This window comes from Theropithecus gelada, chromosome 4 (assembly GCF_003255815.1).
Source record: "Theropithecus gelada isolate Dixy chromosome 4, Tgel_1.0, whole genome shotgun sequence".
Taxonomy (NCBI): domain Eukaryota; kingdom Metazoa; phylum Chordata; class Mammalia; order Primates; family Cercopithecidae; genus Theropithecus; species Theropithecus gelada.
This window is the reverse complement of record NC_037671.1, coordinates 31598350-31623302: the sequence shown is the minus strand read 5'-3', so window position 1 is coordinate 31623302 and position 24953 is coordinate 31598350. Positions and strand designations below refer to the sequence as shown.

The window sequence follows — 24953 nt, the reverse complement described above, 5'->3', positions numbered from 1 at the left end:
CGCCTCCTCCTCCTAATATCTTATTCATTCCTTCAAAGAACAATAAGCCTCTCTATTCTGCTTTTTTTCCTCCTGTTTGTTGAGGCTTTCTTTTACGGATTCCCCACTTTCTGGCTTGCTCTATAGATCCAATAAGTCTTCGAATCCTGTGTCTAGCTACCTATGAACGTGCTTTCAAAATTTCAAAGTTTTTCTCCATCCTTGAAGCTACTATTTACTTCATGTCTTGAACATTATTCTGGACTACTCCATGAACCTCCTCAGGTGCCTTCATGCTGTAATACAGTCAAGAACCCCTTGGCAATGAATAACAAGTTGCATGTGGTTTTACTCTCACCTGGGGTTTTCTCATCAAAGTTTTGCTCTTACCATTCCTGAGGAGCAAACAGCAATAGCAGAAATGTTTTATTCAGGAAAAAGCTGGTCAGTTTTCTAATGCAAGTTTCCAGTATTTTGTGTTCCATTTCAAACTTTATTTGCCAAAATTTCAATATCCCCCACAGCTGGGGGTCTTCTAACTTAAAATGGTCACAAATCCTGCTTCTACACCCAACACTTAGTGCTAAAACAATGAACCCAGGAATGGTGACCCACAGAATAGAGTGAGATATTCCTTTATTTTTCATTTTATTTAATTTTTTACATCTTTAGATTGGAGAAATACCTTTTTAGGGTTTTTTTTTGTTTTTGTTTGTTTGTTTTTTGAGACAGAGTCTCACTCTGTCCCCCAGGCTGGAGTGCAGTGGCACCATCTCAGCACACTGCAGCCTCCACCTCCCAGGTTCAAGAGATTCTCCTGCCTCAACCTCTGAGCAGCTGGGATTACAGGTGTGTGCCATCATGCCTGGCTAATTTTTGTGTTTTAAGTAGAGACAGGGTTTCACCATGTTGGCTCGGCTGGCCTCGAACTTCTGTTCTTAAATGATCTGCCCCCCTCCGCCTTCCAAACTGCTGCGATTACAAGCATGAGCTACTGTGCCCGGCTACCTTTTAAATTTTAAAATTATTTTTATTTCCATATTTTTATTGTTTTCATATACTGCAATAGTACTTGGAGGACCACACAAATATCTCTTCGCATGAGGAGATGTAGTTCAGTGATAGTACGTGTGCCTTACATACAGGAGGCCTCAGGATCAGCTCCCGAGCACCTCCAATGGTCAGTTTCCAAGTTCTTAATACCACTCCTCAATACAATGCACACTCAGGTGTCTTACTCTCTTTTCGTTGCCTGTCACATGAGAAGTAAACACGTGACTCAAGACGTTAATTTCTTTTTTTTTTCTTGAGTATTTTTTTATTTTATTTTATACTTTAAGTTCTAGGGTACATGTGTATAATGTGCAGGTTTGTTACATATGTATACATGTGCCATGTTGGTGTGCTGCACCCATTAACTCCTCATTTACATTAGGTATTTCTCCCAATACTATCCTATCCCCCTCCTCCCACGCTGCAACAGGCCCCGATGTGTAACGCTCCCCATCCTATGTCCAAATGTTCTCATTGTTCAATTTCCCACCTATGAGTGAGAGCATGTGGTGTTTGGTCTTCTGTCCTTGTTATAGTTCGTTCGGAATGATGGGTTTCCACCTTCATCCTTGTCCCTACAAAGGACATGAACTCATCCTTTTTTATGGCTGCATAGTATTCCATGGTGTATATGTGCTACATTTTCTTAATTCAGTCTATCATTGATGGACATTTGGGTTGGTTCCAAGTCTTTGCTATTGTGAATAGTGCCGCGATAAACATACATGTGCATGTGTCTTTATAGTAGTATGATTTATAATCCTTTGGGTATATACCCAGTAATGGGATGGCTGGATCAAATGGTATTTCTAGTTCTAGATCATTGAGGAATCATCACACTGTCTTCCACAAAGTTTGAACTAGTTTAGAGTCCCACCAACAGTGTAAAAGTGTTCCTATTTCTCCACATCCTCTCAGCACTGTTGTTTCCTGACTTTTTAATGATTGCCATTCTAACTGGTGTGAGATGGTATCTCATTGTGGTTTTGATTTGCATTTCTCTGATGGCCAGTGATGATGACCATTTTTTCATGTGTCTGTTGGCTGCATATATGTCTTCTTTTGAGAAGAGTTTGTTCATATCCTTTGCCCACTTTTTCATGGGGTTGTTTGATTTTTTCTTGTAAATTTAAGTTCTTTGTAGATTCTAGATATTAGCCCTTTGTCAGATGGGTATATTGCAAAAGTTTTCTCCCATTCTGTAGGTTGCCTGTTCACTCTGATGGTGGTTTCTTTTGCTGTGCAGGAGCTCTTTAGTTTAATTGGATCCCATTTGTCTATTTTGCCTTTTGTTGCCATTACTTTTGGTGTTTTAGACGTGAAGTCCTTGCCCATGCCTATGCCCTGAATGGTATTGCCTAGGTTTTCTTCTAGGGTTTTCATGGTTTTAGGTCTAATATTTAAGTCTTTAATCCATCTTGAATTAATTTTTGTATAAGGTGTAAAGAATGGATCCAGTTTCAGCTTTCTACATATGGCTAGCCAGTTTTCCCAGCACCATTTATTAAATAGGGAATCTTCTCCCCATTTCTTGTTTTTGTAAGGTTTGTCAAAGATCAGATGGTTGTAGATGTGTGGTATTATTTCTGAGGGCTCTGTTCTGTTCCATTGGTCTATATATCTATTTTGGTACCAGTACCATGCTGTTTTGGTTACTGTAGCCTTGTAGTGTAGTTTGAAGTCAGGTAGCATGATGCCTCCAGCTTTGTTCTTTTTGCTTAGGATTGTCTTGGCAATGCAGGCTCTTTTTTGGTTCCATATGAACTTTAAAGTAGTTTTTCTCCAATTCTGTGAAGAAAGTCATTGGTAGCTCGATGGGGATGGCATTGAATCTATAAATTACCTTGGGCAGTATGGCCCTTTTCACAATATTGATTCTTCCTATCTATGAGCATGGAATGTTCTTCCATTTGTTTGTGTCCTCTTTTATTTTGTTGAGCAGTGGTTTCTACCTCCTCGAAGAGGTCCTTCACATGCCGTGTAAGTTGGATTGCTAGGTATTTTGTTCTCTTTGTAGCAATTGTGAATGGGAGTTCATTCATGATTTGGCTCTCTGTCTGTTTTTGATGTATAGGAATACTTGTGATTTTTGCACATTGATTTTGTATCCTGAGACTTTGCTGAAGTTGCTTATCAGCTTAAGGAGATTGTGGACTGAGACGATGGGGTTTTCTAAGTATACAATCATGTCATCTGCAAACAGGGACAATTTGACTTCCTCTTTTCCTAAATGAATACCCTTTATTTCTTTCTCCTGCCTGATTGCCCTGACCAGAACTTCCAACACTATGTTGAATAGGAGTGGTGAGAGAGGGCATCCCTGTTTTGTGCCAGTTTTCAAAGGGAATGCTTCCAGTTTTTGCCCATTCAGTATGATATTGGCTGTGGGTTTGTCATAAATAACTCTTATTATTTTGAGATATGCCCCATCAATACCTAGTTTATTGAGAGTTTTTAGCATGAAAGGCTGTTGAATTTTGCCAAGATGGTAATTTCAATGTTATGTTATTTAGACTTCATGAGCCTCAAAACCACTCAAGGCAGTTGGCAGAGTAGAATAAACTTGTTGTTGATTAGTTTCCTATGGCTGCTGTAACAAATTATCCCAAATTAGGTGGCTTATAACAACAGAAATTTATTTATTTATTTATTTATTTATTTATTTATTTGAGACGGCGTCTCGCTCTGTGGCCCAGGTTGGAGTGCAGTGGCGCGATCTGGGCTCACTGAAAGCTCCGCCTCCAGGGTTCACGCCATTCTCCTGCCTTAGCCTCCCAAGTAGCTGGGACTACAGGCGCCCGCTGCCACGCCCACTAATTTTTTGCATTTTTAGTAGAGACGGGGTTTCACCGTGTTAGCCAGGATGGTCTCGATCTCCTGACCTCGTGATCCACCCGCCTTGGCCTCCCAAAGTGCTGGGATTACAGGCGTGAGCCACCGCGCCCAGCCAAAAATTTATTATTTCACACTTCTGGAAGCCAAAAGTCTGATATGAGTACAGTAATGTGCTACAGGTTGACATTTTAGTAAACCACAGACCGCGTATCCTACGGTGGTCTTATAAGATTACAAAGATTTACATTTTCCCAATCCTAAAATTCACACAAAATATCAGAATTGCTGTTGCCTTAGCATTACAGAAAATATTCCTGATACATAGAGTTTAAGATTTGCTTGCTGTTCTTTTTGTTTTTACAATGAGAACAATGTGTAAACCATTTTCTTAGGTCAATTCTTTCCTGAATTTTCAATGCGGTTATGTTATACTTTTGAAATGCAGTTAATTTGCTCTATTTGGAAATAGATTTGCTGATCCCAAATCAGGAACAGTGCTTTTCTTTTTACTGTTAAGGTACCTTTTCATGGTGTAACCGTGCCTAAGAGAGGGGGCACTCAGATATAGGGAAATCAAAAACAGTGGAATTGGAAACACATGGTAATTGTCTTTATGACATAGAGCACATACTCAGATAATGGTGGTCACCAGTGTTCCAAATACACAAGAGTTATGAGGGGGTATAGCTCAGTGGTAGAGTGTGTACTTATCATGCACAAGGTCTTGGACTCATTCCCGAGTACCTCCAGAGGTCCATTTCCTTCCTGGTGGCACTGTAAGAAGAGCTCCATGACCTTCCCTAGCTGTCCAAAATTTCCTGCCTTGTCAAGATATCTGGGTTGACCTCTACATCCCTCTCTCATACAGAGAGGTAATTCTTGTTCATTCACTTAAGGTTATTTGCTGCTTATGATTATCCACCTATTCTTTCTAAGCAGTCCCAGCAGTCACTAAGGTGAACCACGCACTGTGGAAGCAAGTACTATTCCTGGCCATCCAGCCAATTTCTAGCTGTAAATGAAATAATCAGAAACCACAGAACCGTGTGGCTTAAGTCCTTTTGTGTGTGTGGCGTTTGTTTGGTTGGTTTTTTTGAGACAGAATTTCGCTCTTGTTGCCCAGGCTGGAGTACAATAATACAATCTTGGCTCACCACAACCTCTGCCTCCTGGATTCAAGTGATTCTCCTGCCTCAGCCTCCTGAGTAGCTGGGATTACAAGCATGCACCACCATGCCCGGCTAATTTTATATTTTTAGTAGAGGTGGAGGTTTCTCCCTCTTGGTCAGGCTAGTCTCGAACTCCCAACCTCAGGTGATCCATCCACCTTAGCCTCCCGAAGTGCTGGGATTACAGGCTTGTGCTACCATGCCTGACCTTGCGTTTCTTCTTCTAAACAAAGTTGCAGAAACCCTACAAGCTTTCACTAAACGATTTCACTGCCAGTGGCTGAGGACCTGATATGCTGGTGGTCACTCTTTCCATTAGAAACCCACAAACTCTAAAACTTAATGTAAACTATTTAACTACAAGCATACAATAAATGGCAAACATAATGACAAATGACAAAAAGACCACAGTCCCTTCAGCTGACATTTGGTAGGGGGAACATACTTCTCTGGGTCCTCTAAGGAAGTTTCTGCCCTGAGATGCAAGCACTCTGAACTCCAGGGACCAAGACCAGTATAGGGTAAAGCTCATTTCTTTGTTTTCCATAAATAAAAATAATGAATGAACTTTTATTCTCCCAATCCCAATGGATCCTTTTCTACTGGCTGCACTTATTCTCCAGGAATAACCTCTTTCTAAGCTACTGAACAACCCACACCTCCAGATTAGAGTTCTTTGCACAGTTTCTGATGCTGGTATCACAGGGCTAAGCAGAAATCCACGCGGGGATACTCTGCAAGCATCTCAATACTATCTCGTTGAAAGGAATTCTCCTTATATTTTCAGCTCTATTTCATTTAAACAAAAGATAAAAAATTAAGTTACTAAACACCCGGAAGGCAGAAAAGCGATCTCTCTCTCTGCATCTGTAGAAGCCAAGTAAGCGAGTGGGCATCCGTATGCATCCTTTCTTTTATTCACTTTCTAAACGCTGTGATGGTCCACCACCTACCAGGTGGTCACAAGCCATCGCTAAAGTCAATTTTGAGGTCCACTTGTGAGGGATTCACCTGTTACCTCTGCACCTATAATAGGACTAAGAAGACGGTGGCTGCACACGTAGTTAACCTGTTGTACCGCGACTTTGCCTTTCCGTAGCCGCTGTGCGAATCTGCAGAGTCATTTTGAGCCAAGAGGTGGACGTGAGGAGAAAAGAAGCTCATTTCAAACGCCAGGAGGAGTTTCTTCAGGGTGAAATTGACTTTCTATCGGCTTCATTCTAAAGGAAATATGTGGAGCAAACAAACGGGAACTTTCTTTCTCATCTTTTGCATTAAAAGCAAAGCCTAATAAAATTAGACGTTTCCACTGTCGTGCTCAGTCTCGAAGCTGTCGGCGGATCCCGCTTCTAACTCTCAACACAGGCACGCAGGAAATCGGGAAATCCCTGCAGCTCCCTCAGAAGCTACAGTATCAGCGGTTCCGGAACCACAAACAAAAAAACGCAACATCACGTGCTCCCCCAAAGAGCCCAAACTATCTATCGAGCGACGGAAAGAGCGGCGAGGCGCTCTCGAGGCCGTGGCAGTCTGGACAAAACGAACTAGGTCTCCTTCCTGGTCGACCCTACTTCCCTAGGGACAAAAAGGAACCTCTCTTCCCTCATATCCAGAGGAAGCGATGGAGAGATGCATGCTTAGGCTCACTACCATCCCGTCCATCCAAGTCCTAATAATCTTGAGGATGCTTTTCCTTGCCCTCTACCCCTCTCCCTTTTTGTGTTTCTTTCTCCACTTCACCGCACCCCGTCTCTTCCCTCTCTCCACCAGCGGGCGCTCGGCTCCTCTCCACCTTCCCTCCCGTTTACTTCTGAATGAACTTTTCACAATAGTACAGTGCACTCCTAGAACCATTCACACACATTTTAAGCACTGTGTTGATATTTATATATGTAGCCACTGTTTTAATTTCCACATCACTTTCCGCTTTTTTTCCCTTCTCTATATGCTCAACTTCAAACATTTCTGCAGCATAGGCTGAGGCTGCGCTCAGCTAGGGAGAGACGTCAGGCGGCGGGGATAAACCTAGAGGAATGTTGTTTCCTGTCTGGGGAGGCTCAGGCCTTACAAGAGGGAGAGAGGAAAAAAAAAAAAAGCCTGTAAGAGAATCTAAATTTTTTAACAGAAAGCCTGGACTCTCTCGGAATAGGAGACCGAGTTTGAAAACTGTCCAGACATAGCGACGGTTTTATTAAAATTCAATTTGCAAGTCGTTGTTGGCTGTAGTTATTTCCTCATTCCAGAGAGGATTGTTTCAGACATTCGGTAAACGCTGAAATTGTTTCTAAGTTATTTAACAAGAGGAGTCCAATGTTCTCACACTTTTGAAGTTATATAAGAATTTCTAGGCTGAGGTGGGAGAACTGATTGAGCCGGGAGGCGAAAGTTGCAATGAGAGGAGATTGCCACTGCACTCCAGCCTGGCAGAGTGGGACTGTCTCTCTCTCTCTCTCTCTCGCTGGAATCTTCTCTCTCTATATAGATGTATTTTTATATTATATAATATTTATATCATAATATATTTTTATTTTTAATTTTAAATTTATATATTTATATGTATTGTATATATTGCGTGGTCACACTAAAATAAACATATGCTTGCCGTTTCCACTCCCTGGGTCTCCGTACCACCTAAGGAGGATGTGTTAGCACTAGACTGGTAAAAGGACGAAAACAGAGAAAAAGAATTGGCTCGCTCAGGATTTCTTCAGTTGCAGGCTATAAACCTACTACCACGTTAACGTGTCCAATAATCTTCTGTTCCTTTTTGGCGTGTCATTGAAGAACAAGACAGAAAACAAAACAAAAAAGAGCCAAAAGAAGAGAAAAGGAAAAGTCTAGATACTTTCATTTTAGTTTTAGATAATTTCCCTTAGTTTTCTGAGCAGCGTTTCCATGGTGACCAAGCATGGGAGCATCTTCCTGATCTGACCTATTCCTCGCTTTTTCTTTTTTTCTTTTTCTTTTCTTTTTTTCTTTCTTTCTTTTTTTTTTTTTTTTTTTTTTTTTTTTTTTTTTGTTTAGAGACGAAGTCTCACTGTCGCCCAGGCTGGAGTGCAGTGGTGCGATCTCAGCTCACTGCAACCTCGAACTCCCTAGTTCAAGTGATTCTCCTGCCTCAGCCGCCGAAGTAGCTGGTACTATAGGCGTGCGCCACCACTTCTGGCTAATTTTTATATTTTTTGTAGGTGGGGTGTGTTTCACCACGTTGGCCAGGCTGGTCTTGAACTCCTGACCTCAAGTGATCCACCCACCGCAGCCTCCCAAAGTGCTGAGATTACAGGCGTGAGTCACCGTGCCCGGTCGTCTCGCCTTTTCTTTCCCGTCTTTTGCGGGGGAAAATTGGATCCTATTTTCGGACATAAATTGCAGCAGAACTTGTATTTTTGGATTGTCGGGAAGGTGAGTGAATGACGGGTGATACTGAAGACAACAGAATTAGGCATTGGAAGATACACTGACCTTACAAATGGCAATTTTTATATTTTGAAGAAATGACTAATGAAACAAACCTAGGGTGGCCGAAATAGCTCAGTTGGGAGAGCGTTAGACTGAAGATCTAAAGGTCCCTGGTTCAATCCCGGGTTTCGGCAGATGTCTTTTGGTTTTTGCATAGTTGTCTTTCCCTTATACAACACTTGCACACCAATTCCAGAGGTCTATATATAACTCCAATTTTTTTGCTGGTTTTTGAAAATTCCATAAAGGTAATGTACATATATATGTATGTATATTTGTATCACTCTCTCCACTGAAATCTTCCATGAAGTGTTAACTGATGGCATGTAAATTATTTAAAATCTGAAATCTAGAAAGTTACCAATTTTAAAATCTAAGAAATTCCGATATGCTATAGACTGTGGCAATTACAATTTATTTCTAATTTGATGTTATTTATGTGTGTTGGGTGGGGGTATTTTAAATCACAAGAAATGTGAAGAAACCTGTAAAAGAAGACCTATGTGGTGGTGGTGGTATATTCAAGAAACATTTTGCAATTAGAAACCCCTCGGTTTGTATCTTGAGTCACCTCCATAGCTCTGCAGTTAAACTGCTGGAAAAATAACTTTTGTTTTGTTTTGTTTTGTTTTGTTTTGTTTTTTTGAGGCAGGGTCTCACTCTGTCACCCACACTGGAGTGCAGTGGTATGATCACAGCTCACTGCAGCCTCAGCCTCTCTGGACTCAAGCGATCCTCCCATGTCAGGCAGGATCTGAGACTACAGAAATACAACAACAAGCCTGGCTTTCTCTGTCTCTCTTTTGTACTTTTTTTGTAGAAACTGGGCTTCACTATGTTCCCCCGGCTGTTGTTGAAATCCTGGGCTCAAGCAACCTGCCCGCTTCTGCCTCCCAACATGCTGGGATTACAGGTGGGAACCACCGCACCAGACCTAATTACAGGAATATTTTAAGTTTCTTACTGACAGGACATTTCTTCAGCCTGGAACGCTTGTCTAGAATTTCCAAATCTTAAGTTATTTCTTTGTTGGTATCCAGGAAAGAATAAAAATAAGTATTTCTTTTTTTTTTTTTTTGGAGACGGAGTCTTACTATGTCACTCAGACTAGAGTGCAGTGGAACGATCTCAGCTCACTACAACGTCCACCTTCCCCACACAAGCAATTCTCCTGCCTCAGCCTCCCAAGCAGCTGGGATTACAAGCATCCACCACCACGCCCGACTAATTTTTTTTTTTTTTTTTTTTTTTGAGACAGAGTCTCGCTCTGTCGCCCAGGCTGGAGTGCAGTGGCCGGATCTCAGCTCACTGCAAGCTCCACCTCCCGGGTTCATACCATTCTCCTGCCTCAGCCTCCCAAGCAGCTGGGACTACAGGCGCCCACCACCTCGCCCGGCTAGTTTTTTTGTATGTTTTAGTAGAGACGGGATTTCACCACGTTGGCCAGGCTGGTCTCCAACTCCTGACCTCGTGATCCGCCTGCCTCAGCCTCCCAAAGTGCTGGAATTATAGGTGTGAGCCACTGTGTCTGGTCAAAAATAAGTATTTCTAAATTAATTATTCTGTCAAACATTCATGAGGGGCCCTAGAATACTGGAAATGAAAGCAAATGGGCAGGAAAGTCAAGACTCAGGTGCATGTGCCCCATTTTCCTTTTCTCACTTCAACTCCTCTCTTGAAATTCTGTGTTGGGATAATGGGCCTTTTTCATCCTGGTTCTTTTTTTTTTTTTTTTTCATTTGAATATCTTTTTTTCTTTCAAATTGGTGTTTCATTTTCAGTGTTATTTTCGTCTTACTCCTGCATACTGTGTGAGGAGACAATAATCTACAGTACTTCAACATCAGAACTGCAGCAAATTGTGAAAGGAAAATTGGTACCAAATAAGAAGCAACCTAGGCTCTCTGCTCCTCCTGTTCGAGAGTCAGCCGCATTTTCTCTTGCGTCGCCAGCGCATCCCTGAGACACCATGGGGAAGGTGAAGGTCAGAGTCAACGGATTTGGTCGTATTGGGCGCCTGGTCACCAGGGCTGCTTTTAACTCTGGTAAAGTGGATATTGTTGCCATCAATGACCCCTTCATTGACCTCAACTACATGGTTTACATGTTCCAGTATGATTCCACCCATGGCAAGTTCCATGGCACCGTGAAGGCTGAGAACGGGAAGCTCGTCATCAATAGAAGCCCCATCACCATCTTCCAGGAGCGAGATCCCTCCAAAATCAAGTGGGGCGATGCTGGCGCTGAGTACGTCGTGGAGTCCACTGCCGTCTTCACCACCACGGAGAAGGCTGGAGCTCATTTGCAGGGGGGAGCCAAAAGGGTCGTCATCTCTGCCCCCTCTGCTGACGCCCCCATGTTCGTCATGGGTGTGAACCATGAGAAGTATGACAACAGCCTCAAGATCGTCAGCAACGCCTCCTGCACCACCAATTGCTTAGCACCCCTGGCCAAGGTCATCCATGATAACTTTGGTATCGTGGAAGGACTCATGACCACAGTCCACGCCATCACTGCCACCCAGAAGACTGTGGATGGCCCCTCCAGGAAACTGTGGCGTGATGGCCGCGGGGCTCTCCAGAACATCATCCCTGCCTCTACTGGCGCTGCCAAGGCTGTGGGCAAGGTCATCCCTGAGCTGAACGGGAAGCTCACTGGCATGGCCTTCCGTGTCCCCACTGCCAACGTGTCAGTGGTGGACCTGACCTGCCGTCTGGAAAAACCTGCCAAGTACGATGACATCAAGAAGGTGGTGAAGCAGGTGTCGGAGGGCCCCCTCAAGGGCATCCTGGGCTACACTGAGCACCAGGTGGTCTCCTCCGACTTCAACAGCGACACCCACTCTTCCACCTTCTACGCTGGGGCTGGCATTGCCCTCAACAACCACTTTGTCAAGCTCATTTCCTGGTATGACAACGAATTTGGCTACAGCAACAGGGTGGCGGACCTCATGGCCCACATGGCCTCCAAGGAGTAAGACCCCTGGACCACCAGCCCCAGTGAGAGCACAAGAGGAAGAGAGAGGCCCTCACTGCTGGGGAGTCCCTGCCACACTCAGTCCCCCACCACACTGAATCTCCCCTCACAGTTTCCATGTAGACCCCTTGAAGAGGGGAGGGGCCTAGGGAGCCCCACCTTGTCGTGTACCATCAATAAAATCCCCTGTGCTCAGCCAAAAAAAAAAAAAAAAGAAGCAACCTCAGGGTGGGGACACTGACTGTACAGGAACTAGGAATCAGATACTTTATCCTTTAAGTCACTGACGCTTTCTCAACTCAGAAGCTTGTGTTTTATTTCAGTAAGAAATATTTGATAGGCTGGGCGTGGTGGCTCACTCCTGCAATCCCAGCACTTTGGGAGGCCAAGGCAGGTAGATCACCTGAGATCAGAAGTTTAAGACCAGCCTAGCCAACATGGTGATACCCTGTCATTACTAAAAGTACAAAATAATAATAATAATAATAAATTAGCCGGGCGTGGTGGTGGATGCCTGTAATCCCAGCTACTCAGGAGGCTGAAGCAGGAGAATCCCTTGAACCCGGGAGGCAGAGGTTGCAGTGAGCCTAGATCGCACCATTGCACTCCACCCTAGGCAACAAGAGCAAGACTCTGTCATTTAAAAAAAAAAAAAAAAAAAAAAAAAGGAAATATTTGATTACACAAATGACAGCATTAAATGTTTTCTTGACTAGCACAGTAATGATTCCTTTACATTTTGTTGAAATTGAAGGCCTAGGGTAATTCTAAGCATGATTTGTCTCTCATTCAATACCTTAAAAATGAGGCTAATAATGATTATGTAAAATGGGATGTTGTAAAGGTCTAAGGAGATCATGCATAGAAATGCATTTAGTCAAGTCCTCTCGTGGTGTGAAACCTAATTACTGGCAGGCCATGTTCCATGTCCTTTGGCTCTGGGATTCTCCCAGAACAGCACCTAAATAGATAACATTGTCTCTAGACAATGCTGTCCAATCAAAAGATTATACAAGTCTTCTACTTTAGCTTCTGGGATAATACAAATCTTAAACGAGAGCCACTTCTGTAGTTTTAAATTTTCTAGTAGTCACATTTAAAAAATAAACAGGCAATACTTATTTTATATCATTTTTTAATAACTTCAACTTTTAGCTATGGAAAATGGGTCATACCTGTAATTCCAGCGCTTTGGGAGGCCGAGGTGGGCAGATCAGCCGAGGTCAGGGATTCGAGACCAGCCTGACCAACATGGTGAAACCCCGTCTCTACTAAAAATACAAAAATTAGCTGGGTGTGGTGGCGCGCGCTTGTAATTTCAGCTACTTGGGAGTCTGAGATAGGAGAATCACTTGAAACCTGGAGGAGGAGTTTGCAGTGAGCCCAGATAGCACCACTGCACTCTAGCCTGAGACAGAGCAAGACTCTGTCTCAAAATAATAATAACATTAATAATAATAACTTCAACTTTTATTTTAGATTCAGGGGGTACATGTCCAGGTTTGTTACATGGGTATATTGCATGATGCTGGGGTTGGGGTGGGATTAATCCCATCACCCGGGTAGTCAGCATAGTATCCAATAGTTAGCTTTTCAAGTCTTTCCCCTTCTCGCCTCCTCCTCTAGTAGTCCCCAGTGTCTATTGTTTCCATCTTTTATGTCCAGTTTTACTAATATATGTAAATCACCTTGTATGTCCAAAATATTGTTTTAACAAGTAATCAATCTTAAAATTATCAGTGAGATATTTTATGTTTAAAAAATGATACTACATCTGGTCAGGCGCGGCGGCTCCTGCCTGTAATCCCAGCACTTTGGGAGGCCGAGAAGGGCAGATGACGTGGTCAGGAGTTTGAGACCAGCCTGGCCAACACGGTGAAACCCCATCTCTACTAAAACTACAAAAAAAAAAAAAAAAGAAAATTAGCCGGGCATGGTGGCACACGCCTGTAGTCCCAGCTACTCAGGAGGCTAGGGCAGGAGAACAGCTTGAACCCGGCAGGCAGAGGTTGCAGTGAGCCAAGATTGTCCCACTGTGCTCCAGTCTGGGTGACAAAGCAAGACTCCACAAAAAAAAAGGAAATTACATCTTTGAAATCTGGTATATATTTCTCACTTTCAACACATCTTAACTTGGACTGGGCAATTTTCAGTACTCAATACCCATTGTGGCTAATGATAACCATAATGGACAGTGCAGATTTAAACACATACTTTACATATTTTTAGGTTTTCAAAATTGAGTATGTATAACAGAGTATGTACGTCTTCAAAATTAAATGTTTAATTTCTCAGAAGAATGCTGTGTTAAATGAGCTCATCCTACAGATTATATGTAAAAAACAAGTTGTTGGTAGATAGCCTGAAAATAGCTACAGATACTTAATTATTTAAAATTCTCCCATTTTTATCAGGCAACCTTCTTATTATGAATTCCCAAGAATCCAATAGACGGCCAAGTTTCTCTTGGTGTAACACAACATAAAGATGAAGGAGTTTCTGCAAACTGTGCTAATATTGCTTTTACAGCATCAAAGAGCCAAGATAATTGTTCCCATCATTTACATGCACACACAGACAGAGTTAGGCAGGCAAACACACATGAATACACATCAATTTTGTATATAACAATTTTCTAGTTTCTCCTTCAGTGAAATCTATCACTCAGTGTTTCCCATTTTTGTTCTAGAAATCTCATCAGCCAACTGAAAAGCCAAGTCTGCCACACAACTTGCAATCTGCCAGTTGTTAAAGGCATCAATGTTATTTTATTAACATTGGCAAAGGCTCATATGTGGGCAAACCAGAATGAGAAAGAGTTAATAGTCACTAGAAATTTGGTGCTTAGAAATGGGTTTTCTTCTCATCTTCTTATATAGTTCAAAGGACACACAATAAGTCCCAAGATTCAAGAACTTCTTAGGAACAAACTTGTTTGTTGACTACAAATATCACGAATAGGTTTCTAATTTCCATATCTCAAAGTACACTTTTTAGTCTTTATCCATCCTCCATGTAATGTGTCTACTACTACTAACGCTTACAAATCCCAGGCTGGAGACGGAGTTAATTGCCTGAATTATCTATGTAACATCCTCACAAACGTGCCCCACAGATACTTTAAATTTAGTATGAGCCAAACTCATCTCCATCTTCCAATCTATCTCCCATTCCTAAAAGCTGTTAAAACCTCTCCCCTTTTCTGCACCTGCTTGTGTTTGACAATAGACTTTGTTTTTTTTAAACCATTCTTCAATCCTGTTTGTATTTATCTTCGGTCTTATTCTCATAATTCAACCCTTCTCTCCATCCCCATAGCTGTTTTTCATTCACGCCTTATGAATCCCCTCCCCTCCCCTCCCCTCCCCTCCCCTCCCCTCCTCTCTTCTCCTTCCCTGCCCTGCCTTGCCCTGCCCCGCCCCGCCCCTCCCCGCCTCGCCCCGCCCCGCCCCTCCCCGCCTCGCCCCGCCTCGCCTCGCCTCGCGTCGCCTCGCCTCGCCTTCTCTCTCTGTTGCCCAGGCTGGAGGGCAGTGACGCAATCATAGCTCCCTAAAACCACCAACTCCTGAGCTCAAGCCATCCTCCCGCCTCAGCCTCTGGAGTACCTGTGAGTACAGGCGTAAGACGCCACACCAGCTAGGGACCCTTATGAAAACATGCTGAGTGCCTCGCTCTCAGGTTTTCTTCTGATTGTGGCTTTCCTCCACCAAATTTTACCTTTAATATTCCTATTGAGCAAACAACAATTATGAACCGTTTTAGGCAGGAAAAGGCTGAATTTCAGTGGCTTCGTGTGGTATCTGGAAGAAATCAAAAGAAACGAAAACCAGAACTTGATTCTTGCCAAGCATAATAGTAAGAGACCCGAAGAACTCAATGTCTTGAAGCCACAATGGAAACTTCTTGTAGTTATTACCTGACACTTTCTAATCTTTTGTTTTTCATTTCAAGTCCTACATAGTATTCTAAAGAATCTGTATCCCCCATTAGTACCAAGTATCTCCTGCTCAGAACGGCTCTCCACACTCCATAATACTGACCACTACTACCAGCATGCTCACGGAGAGTCTCAGGAAATGAAAGTTACCTCCTGGAAATTATTACAAACAGCCCTCTAAGCAAGGGGGTGTAGCTCAGTGGTAGAGCGCATGCTTTGCATGTATGAGGCCTCGGGTTCGATCCCCGACACCTCCAACTGATGGTTTTGCTCTGGCAGTTCTCAAGCAGCAAATTTCTGCCTTCTCACATTTTTCTATCCTATTTCTGCACAAATAGACAGTAAAAATGTAGCTCAATACGCAGCTTAGAACTATCTCCACTGGCTATGCCGTGAGCCTCGACATCACCTAAGGCGATTGCGACAGCAGAAGGAAGACAAACAAGAAATGAGGGGGAAAGAAGAACGGAATCGCAACAGGGTCTCTGGAAACCAAACAAAAGCGTGCACATTCACAGGCGGCTCGCGTTCCCTCCCATTTTGTACTATGATTAAAGAGACGCCAAGACAAAGGAGAAGAAGGAAGAAAAGCACTCTGCAGCCATCTATTTTTTTTTTTTTAAGTTATTTTTGTTTTCTGGGTTAAAGAACAGAGCGAAAGCCTCTGTCCACTGATTTCTCCACCAGTCTTTCCTTGTTGACCTGAGCAGAGAGCGCAGCCACCAGTGTGATCCGGTACTGAGACAAGGGCTGCTGTGGCTCTCCAGCCGCTTGAGATTGGAGTGGCAGGACGCTGGACAACCGAACGAAGACTGTAGGGGAATCAGAGGCCTTCAACGTGCGAGGAGCAGAAAGCAATACGGATCAACATTCCGTACTGATATTCCATAAGACTAATTTGTATTCCTGTATTTCCTCAGTCACTCCGTTGTTCTCGTTACAATAAAATATTGCCTGGGAACTTCTGGTAACAGCAAACGGAGGCCCCATATAAAAAACTAGGAAAAGATTTTCTGTCACAGTGGAAAATACATGCAGACTAAAAGGTAAGTAGATCGCAGGTGTGTTCGGCACTTCCTGCCGTGGGAAAAACCAGACAAACATTTCATGTTCTTTCTCGATCCATCTGATTACATCTGCTTTTTTTGGAGAGGGAACTCCCAAGAAATCCTATACACTCATGATAACTTTTAGGGTTTCCAGTGATGTATGATTTCAAAACTGCTGTTCTCTCTGCACGTATTTCCTGTTGAATTAAAGTGTCTTTGAGAGGCAAGAGAGTATGACGTTTGTTCCTAGTCCGCCAGCCTATCAGGCTGGCATGATAGATACACTCTATGAGGCTGATATGACCTTACTTGCTTCTTTTGTCCAGTGAAAATATCTATAACCGGCATCCAGGAGGGATACCGTCTGGTGAAACCTGCTTAGCTGAGGTCTGGCCGTGTGTGTGCCTCCAGACCAATCATATGTTTGTTTTGAGATACATTTTTTGGAGGAAGGTAATACACACATGCCATGTATTTTCTTTTTGTTTCATACTTTTTCTTCTTTAATTTCCTGATATCCATTGGTTTTCTCCAGGCAAACGGTGGCATGTTAGCCACAGTGGACACTGCACAGGAGAGCAAGGGGTGGGGGATTTGGGTGCTGCAAGCAGAATAATAAATTTCAGGCCCAACCTTAGGTCTGTTGAATCAGAACTGCTGAGTATGGGGCTCAGCCTCCTGTGTTTGAATAAGCCCTCAAGTGATTCTGATGCTAAAGTTTGTGAAGCACTGCTCTAGAAGTTTCAGAAGGTCCCAGGGTCAGGTACCTGCTGAGGAGGAAGAGTTGGTCCTGGGGTTCCCTACCTATTCTCAATCAAAAACTCAAACCTAGGAAAGCCAGTGAGTATTGTATTCATCTTATGTCAGGGCTGGGGTTTCATTTACCATTTCTTTGACCTTTTGAATATTTTAGGTAACTTTTCAGGTCACACACAACAGACTGATTTTCCTCTGGAAGAACTCACAGGAATTCTTTTGAACCAGGAGACTCTTTTGAACCAGGAGACTCTTTTGAGCTGAAATACCTGGAGCTTTCTCAAGCTATTTGGGTCCTTCAATTTGAAACCCAGGCTTGGACGATTCTAAGCCCTATGACAGAGAGTAATCATTTTCTCTCCACCTTCAGGGTGGGGACTAACCCTCAGGGCTGGGAGTACTGCTGTCTCTTCAGCCCCACCAATTCTACCAATGTTCTGGTTGTTGAAATCCAGTGTATGCATGAAATGTAATAAAAGTATCTTCGCAACAGTAAGTAGAGAGTTCCTTGTTGTGAGTAGACCATTCCTCTTCCTCCTTGGAAAAAATTCTCTATCCACTTTCTACATTTTCACGTTTGTCTCTTCCTCTACACACACACCTCAGCTGCTGCTTTATTTCCACTTGTCTCATGTAAGGATCTTCTTTTCTGTGGTAACCTTGGCTTTTCCCACTGTTCATGCTTCCACGAGTTGTATGTAAGTAATATAGGAGCACACTGCAAAAGTGTAGGTGATATTGTCCAGAAAGGAACCCGAATTTCAGAGGCTTGCTGATGTAGAAGAAAGCCAAGATATTAGACTCATAGAGCTTCCCTCTGCTGGGTAGGTTGAAATCTGGACACCCTGAATTCCATAAAAACAAGGTAGTACTCCTTCTGAAAACCCTCTTAAGTTTAAAATATACTGGAACTGCCCTACCTTTCTTGTTTTCCATGACTTGTATTCCAAGCTTGACAAGCTAAAACAAAAACAAAAGCAAAGAACACTCTTCCTACCTATAACAAAGGGGCTTAAGCAGGAGGGTCTCTCTTCCTGTTTCAACACTCCTCCCTCGCGAACAGTAGGGATTGGAAATAGGCGGCTTCTCTGTCGTTTCCTCGGAAGCCACCAGTACCACCCGCCTGTACCAAAACTCAAGAGTACCCGTGATCCCCAGTGTCCGAGTCAGTAAAGGAGCTGCGAGGCATTCTCAATGCCGCGACTGCCTTAAGCAAAACGAGAGAGATCTTGCGGGAAAGTGTTTTCAGTTCACTTCTACAGGGAATGAGCCCTCTCGCTTATCGCCGACACCGAGGAAACGCAGCGGAGATGGGCTTCCGGGCTGCACTCCGCCTCCCGGCCCACCCAGATCCTCCGGCAGCCTCCGGGGCTCGCCCACTTCGCTTCTCCTCCGCCTTTGCCGCCGCCGCCGTAGGTTGCGCATCCCACCGCGTCCCTGCTTCCCTCTGGAGCTCGTTTCGTAGGCGGTCCTCGTTCTCTCCATCCATCGTTTCTTGACTGTCAGAACTGGAGCAATAGCGTCCGCAAAACGAAATCCATGCTGGGTTTCGAGACCACGGTGCTGGCCCAGGCGCTGGCGAGGGTAAGGACTGGCAGCGACCCACGCTCCTGGTTCTTCATTTCTAATAGCTGGGAATTCCACTTTCTCACCTCCTCGCCTGCACCTAAATCCCCGGAGGCGGTACTGACCCTTCTGTTTTAGTATCCACCTACGTTAACTCTTGATAGAAGAGTGCAGCCCTTGAAGGAAGAGGGAAAAGAAATTTGAGAGGGGATAATTAAAAAAAAGCTTTTTGGTTTGAAATTATTTCAAACCTACAGAAAAGTTGCAAAACTAATACAAAGAACTACCATACACACGTTACTCAGATTTAGCAGTTCCCGATATTTTGCCACAATGATTCTCCTCTCTCTTTACGCCTAAATACACACGCACACTATTATTTTTCTCATGGACTTTATTTTTATTTATTTATTGAGACAGGTCTTGCCCTCTTGTCCAGGCTGGAGTGCAGTGGTGCGATCTCGGCTCACTGCAACCTCTGCCTCCGGGTTCAAGCGATTCTACTATCTCTGCTTCCCAAGTAGCTGGGATTAGAGGCATGCACCACCACGCCAGGCCAGTTTTTGTATTTTTAATAGAGACGGAGCTTCACCATGTTGGCCAGGTGGTTCTGGAACTCCTAACCTCTGGCCCGCCTCGGTCTCCCGAAGTGCTGGGATTACAGGCGCGAGCTACCCCTGCGCTTCTGTATTCTTTTAAATCATCCCCATCATTCTGGCACAGCAAGATATCTTAGGTTCATCTTGTAGTTTTCCTGGCACAGTCCTGGAATCAGTGTAGTTGACAATAGTAGCTATTTTCAATTAGTATCTCTGGTTCCTTTTAGTAGAGAATGGTATTTGAAAATCAAAATATAGAGTTATCTTGCTCATTGTTTCTCAGGTATTTCTTCCAGGCCCAGTTAGCAGACAGATCTGTAGGGAAAATGTACTTTTTTTTTTTTCTTTTTTTTCTTGAGACAGAGTCTCACTCAGTCGCCCAGGCTGAGTGCAGTGGCGCGATCTTGGCTCGCTGCAACGTCCTCCTCCCGAATTCAAGCGATTATCCTGCCTCAGCCTCCCGAATAGCTGGGACTACAGGCGCGGCCCCCACACCCGGCAAAGTTTTGTATTTTTAGTAGATACGGGGTTTTGCCATGTTGGCCAGGCTGTTCTCGATTTCTGACCTGAAAGAAGTGATCCACACGTCTCAGCCTCCTGAAGTGTTGAGATTACTAGCGCTAGCCACTGCGCCCAGCTATGTATAATTTCATACTGATGCCTCCAATTCCCATCAACACCAACAGGACTATTCTTTACCTTCTTTTTCTTACAGTGACAGCCTGTTTCCAACAACACACACACTCTCACACACTCATTTTCCCAATCCTAAAATTCACACAAAATCTCAGAATTTCTACAGCTTTAGCTCTACAAAAAATAACCCTCATACATAGAGTTTAAGATTTCTTTCCTCTTCTTTTTGTGCTTACAATTAAACAACGAACTGTGTAAAGCGTTTTCTTAAATCAGTTATTTCAATGGGGTAATGTTATTGTTTCACAATGCAGTTTTAATTTGCGTCTATTTGTATTGAATTTTAGGGTATTTTCACACACACTTGAGTCAGTTTTATTTTATGACTATGTGAGACTAACATGCTTCCAAGAGTCAAAAGAATACAGAATATTATAATCAGAAAATTTGCAAGAGAATGTTGTATGCCAGGACACACTCAAATAACTGAATGGAAGTATGCTCCAGGAAATCTAACGCGATGGGGAGACCACCTTGGGGTGAGTTGATCTTGGGCTGACCACAAATCAGGAACAGTGCCTTTATTTGTACTATTAAGCTGCCTTTCTTTTGGTGTAGCGGGCCCTAAGACAGGAAACGCTTCTTGTAGGAAATTAAGAGTGGAATTGGAAACATAAAGATTGTCAAGACAGAGCCCAGACTCAGACAGTAATAGCCATGAAAATATTCTCTGAAAAAACAGACTTGCGGAGGGGGTATAGCTCAGTGGTAGAGCGCGTGCTTAGCATGCACGAGGTCCTGGGTTCAATCCCCAGTACCTCCACGTTTTCTTTTCTTCCCCGGGCACCAGTAAGAACACCAGTAAGAAGCGGTCCATGATATTCCCCAACTTTAAAATTTTCTCTGTCAAGGTGAATTGTGTTGACATTTCTCTCTCATACACAGAGGTGACTCGTGTTTATTCCTTTGAATCTATTTGCTGCTTAGGATTATCCACTTATATTTTCTAAGCAGTCCACCAGTTACTAACATGGACCACGCACGAGGGAAGCAAGTAGTATTCCTGGCCATGCAGCCGATTTCTAGTTGTAAATGAAATCATCAGGAACCATAGAACCGTGCGGCCCAAGTCTGATTTCAGATCAGAAGCTAAAAGCCTCAAGTCCTTTTCTGTTTCTTCTTCTAACTCCCTCTAACTAGGTTGCAGAAGCCCTACAAGCTTTCACTAAACGATTACACGGCCGGTGGTTGACGATTTGATGGGCTGGTGGTCACTTTTTCCATTAGAGACTCACATAGTTTGAAACTTAGACTATTTAACTACAAACACAGGGCAAATGATGAAAAGATAGTCACCTCAGCTGAAATTTGGTGGAAGTAAAAAGTACTTCTCTGGGTCCTCTGAGGAAGTTTCTGGTCTGAGATGCAAACACTCTGAACTCCAGGAACCAAGATCACTATAGGAGAAAGCTCATTTTGTTGTTTTTCATACATAAAAGTAGTGAACGTTTATTCTCCCAAGCCCAACGGATCCTTTTCTACCTCATTGTACTTACTCTCCGGAAATAATCTCCTTCTAAGCTAGGGAACAACCCATATCTCCAGATTAGAGCTCTTTTTAGAGTTTCGGATTCTGGCATTACAGTAGTAGGCAGAAATCCACAGGGAAATACTCTGCAAGTATGTTAATACTAACTTGTTAAAAGAAAATCTGCTTTTATTTTCAGCTTTATTTCATGCCAACAAAGGGGAAAAGAAATAAGTCACTAAACACCCAGAAGGCAGAAAAGCGACCTCTCTCCATCTGCAGGAGCCAAGCGAGCGTGTCGGCTTCTGTGTGCATCCTTTCTTTTACTCACTTTCTAAACGCTGTAACGGTCCACCATCTACCAGGGGGTCACAAGTCATCGCTAAACTCAATCTGAGCTCAGCCCACTCGACTTGTGAAGGGTTCACTTATATTGCCTCTGCACCTGTAATAGGACTAAGAAGACGGTGGCTGCACACTTAGTTAACACCCGTTGTACCGCGACTTCCCCCTGCTGCAGCCGCTGTGCAGCTCTGCAGAGTCCTGAGCCAAGAGCTGGACGTGAGGAGTAAAGGAGCTCGTTGCAAACGCCAGGAAGAGTTTCTTTAGGGTGAAGTTGGCTTTCGATTGGCTTTATTCTAGGAGATACGTGTGGAACAAACAAACGGAAACTTTCTTTCTCATCTTTTGCATTTCAAGCAAAAACTAGTAAAATTAGGTGTTTCCACTGTCATGCAAGCTGCCGGCAGATCCCACTTCTAACTCTCAACACAGGCACTCAGGAAGTCGAGAAATCCCTGCAACTCCCTCAGAAGCTACAGTATCAGCGGTTCCTGAAGCGCAAACCAAAACCCAACATCACTCCAAAGAGCTCAGCCGGTCTGTTGAGCGACGGAAATAGCGGAGAGGCGCTCGTGAAGCCGTGACAGCCTGGGCAAAACTAACCAGGTTTCCTTCCTGGTCGAGCCTACCTCCCTAGGGACACCTCCCTTCCCTCACGGCCAGAGGAAGCGACGGAGAAATGTGGCTTTTAGATTCACTCTACGATCCCGTCCATCCAAATCCGAACCATCTTAAGGATGTTTTTCCTTGCCTTCTCTCTCTCTCCCTTTCGTGTTTTTCTTCCTCCACTTCACAGCACCCCACCTTTTCCCTCTCTCCGCCGTTTGGCGCTCGGCTCCTCTTCACCCTCCCTACCCTTTACTTCTGAACGAACTTTTCACAATAGTGCAGAGCAGTCCTAGAACCATTTACACATATTTTAAGCAGTGTTGAGATTTATATGTAGCTGCTGTTTATATTTCCGCATCACTTTCCATTATTTTCCTCTCTATATGTTCAACTTTAAACATTTCTGCAGCATGGGCTAAGGCTGAACCCAGCTGAGAAGAGACCTGAGGCGGCGGGGATAAACCTAGCGGAATGTTGTTTCCTGTCTGAGAAGACTCGGACCTTACACGCGGGAGGAAAAAACAAAGCGTGTAAGAGAACATATATTTTTTTAAATTTTATTTATTTATTTTTTAGGAAATCATCCAATCATCCAAAAAAAATTTTTTTTTTGGAACGAAGCTTGGCTCTTGTTGCCAGGTTGGAGCGCAGTGGCACGATCTCGGGTCACTGCAAACTCTGCCTCCCGGGGGTTCAAGCGATTCTACTGCCTCAGCCTTCTGAGTAGCTGGGATTACAGGCGCCTGCCACCACGCCCGGCTAATTTTTGAATATTTAGTAGAGACAGGGTTTCACCATGTTGACCAGGCCGGTCTTGAACTGCTGACCTCAGGTGATCTACCCGCCTCTGCCTCCCAAAGTGCTGGGATTACAGGCGTGAGCCACCACGCCCGGCCTTAAAAACAATTTCTTATCGACCCTTCCATCAAATTTTGGCTAAAACCGAAAGCCTCGACTCTTTCAGAATAGGAGACTCAGTTTGAAAACTGTCCAGACACAGAGAGCGTTTTATTAAAATTCAGTTTGCAAGTAATTATTGGCCACAGCAATTCTCTCATTCCAGAGAGAATTGTTTCTGAAATTCTGTAAACGTCTTAAATTGTTTCTAAGTTATTTAGCAAGAGGATTCCAATGTCTTGACACTTTTGAATTGATATAAAATTTCTAGGCTGAGGTGGGGGAACTGATTGAGGCAGCAGGTGAAAGTTGCAGTGAGAGGAGATTGCCACTGCACTCCAGTCTGGTAGAGTGGGACATTGTCAAAATAAAAATAAATAAAATCTCATGATCACAGATGTGTATGTAAAAAGCATTTTTTTTTTTGAGACGGAGTCTTGCTTTGTCGACCAGGCTGCAGTGTAGTGGTGTGATCTCGGCTCACTGCAACCTCCGTCTCCTGGATTCAAGCGATTCCGTAGCGGGACTACAGGGGCGCGCCTCGACGCCGGGCTAATTTTTGTGTTTTCAGTAGAGACAACATGGGGTTTCACCATGTTGGATAGGCTAGTCTCGAACTCCTGACCTCAGGTGATCTGCCCGCCTTGGCCTCCCAAAGTGCTGGGATTACAGGCGTGAGCCACCGCACCCAGGCGGAAAAAACAATACTTATGCCTCAATGTGCAGACCACAATTCTTTGAACCCTAAAGCGTAGGCCGGGAACGGTGGCTCACGCCTGTAATCCTAGCGCTTTGCAAGGCCGAGGCGAGACCAGACTGACCAACAAGGTGAAACCTCGTCTCTACTAAAAATACAAAAAACTTAGCTGGGCGTGGTTGCGCGCGCCTGTAATCCCGCCTACTGGAAGAGATTGAGTCGGGAGAATCGCTTGAACCTGGAAGATGGAGGTTGCAGTGAGTTCAGATCGCGCCACTGCACTCTAGCCCGGGCGACAGAGCTAGACTCCGTCTCAAAACAAAGAAACAAAGAAACAAACATATTATACTTTCTATTTTCACTCCCTGGATCTCCGTGCCAACCAAGGTGGGTGTGTGAGCACAAGACTGGTAAAAGCAAGAAAATAGAAAAAAAGAACTGCCTCGCTCAGGATGTCTTTTTTCGGAAGCTATAAACCCACTACCATGTTAACGTGTCCAATAATTCCTTTATGCCTTGTCATTGAAGAGCAATTCAGAAAAAGAAAAGCTGAAAAAAGAGAAAAGTAGGCCGGGCGCGGTGGCTCACGCCTGTAATCCCAGCACTTTGGGAGGCCGAGGCGGGCGGATCACGAGGTCAGGAGATCGAGACCATCCTGGCTAATACGGTGAAAATACAAAAAATTAGCCAAGGCGTGGTGGTGAGCGCCTATAGTCCCAGCTACTCGGGAGGCTGACGCAGAAGAATGGCATGAACCCGGGAGGCGGAGCTTGCAGTAAGCCGAGATCTCGCCACTGCACTCCAGCCTGGGGGACAGAGTGAGACTCCGTCCCAAAAATAAATAAGTAAATAAATAAAATAAAAAA

General features: G+C 43.9%; 1 protein-coding gene and 3 non-coding genes across 11 annotated transcripts; all 4 read left to right on the top strand.

Moving 5' to 3' along the window:
* Positions 1–8556: 8556 nt before the first annotated feature.
* TRNAF-GAA lies at positions 8557–8629 on the top strand. The gene has a single exon. It is a non-coding gene; the product is annotated as a tRNA-Phe (tRNA).
* A 1747-nt stretch (positions 8630–10376) lies between these two features.
* LOC112622275 (glyceraldehyde-3-phosphate dehydrogenase-like) lies at positions 10377–17022 on the top strand. 8 transcript variants are annotated; one of them, XM_025381637.1, is made up of 3 exons: positions 10377–11225; positions 13307–13311; positions 17012–17022. In XM_025381637.1, the coding sequence occupies exons 1-2, from the start codon at positions 10465–10467 to the stop codon at positions 13308–13310; spliced, it is 765 nt and encodes a 254-aa protein (XP_025237422.1). In that variant the 5' UTR covers positions 10377–10464; the 3' UTR covers position 13311; positions 17012–17022. The 8 variants fall into 8 exon arrangements, with proteins under 8 accessions (XP_025237422.1, XP_025237416.1, XP_025237419.1 ...); XM_025381631.1 differs by lacking the exons at positions 13307–13311; positions 17012–17022 and having other exon boundaries at positions 10377–10593; positions 10648–11685; XM_025381634.1 differs by lacking the exons at positions 13307–13311; positions 17012–17022 and having other exon boundaries at positions 10377–10785; positions 10882–11685.
* TRNAA-UGC lies at positions 15594–15665 on the top strand. The gene has a single exon. It is a non-coding gene; the product is annotated as a tRNA-Ala (tRNA).
* A 3743-nt stretch (positions 17023–20765) lies between the features above and the next one.
* TRNAA-AGC lies at positions 20766–20837 on the top strand. Its single transcript has one exon. It is a non-coding gene; the product is annotated as a tRNA-Ala (tRNA).
* Positions 20838–24953: the final 4116 nt, after the last annotated feature.

Excerpts from the sequence above, each read along its gene's own strand:
- LOC112622275 (XM_025381630.1), top strand. The coding sequence starts at position 10,465 with ATGGGGAAGGTGAAGGTCAGAGTCAACGGATTTGGTCGTATTGGGCGC.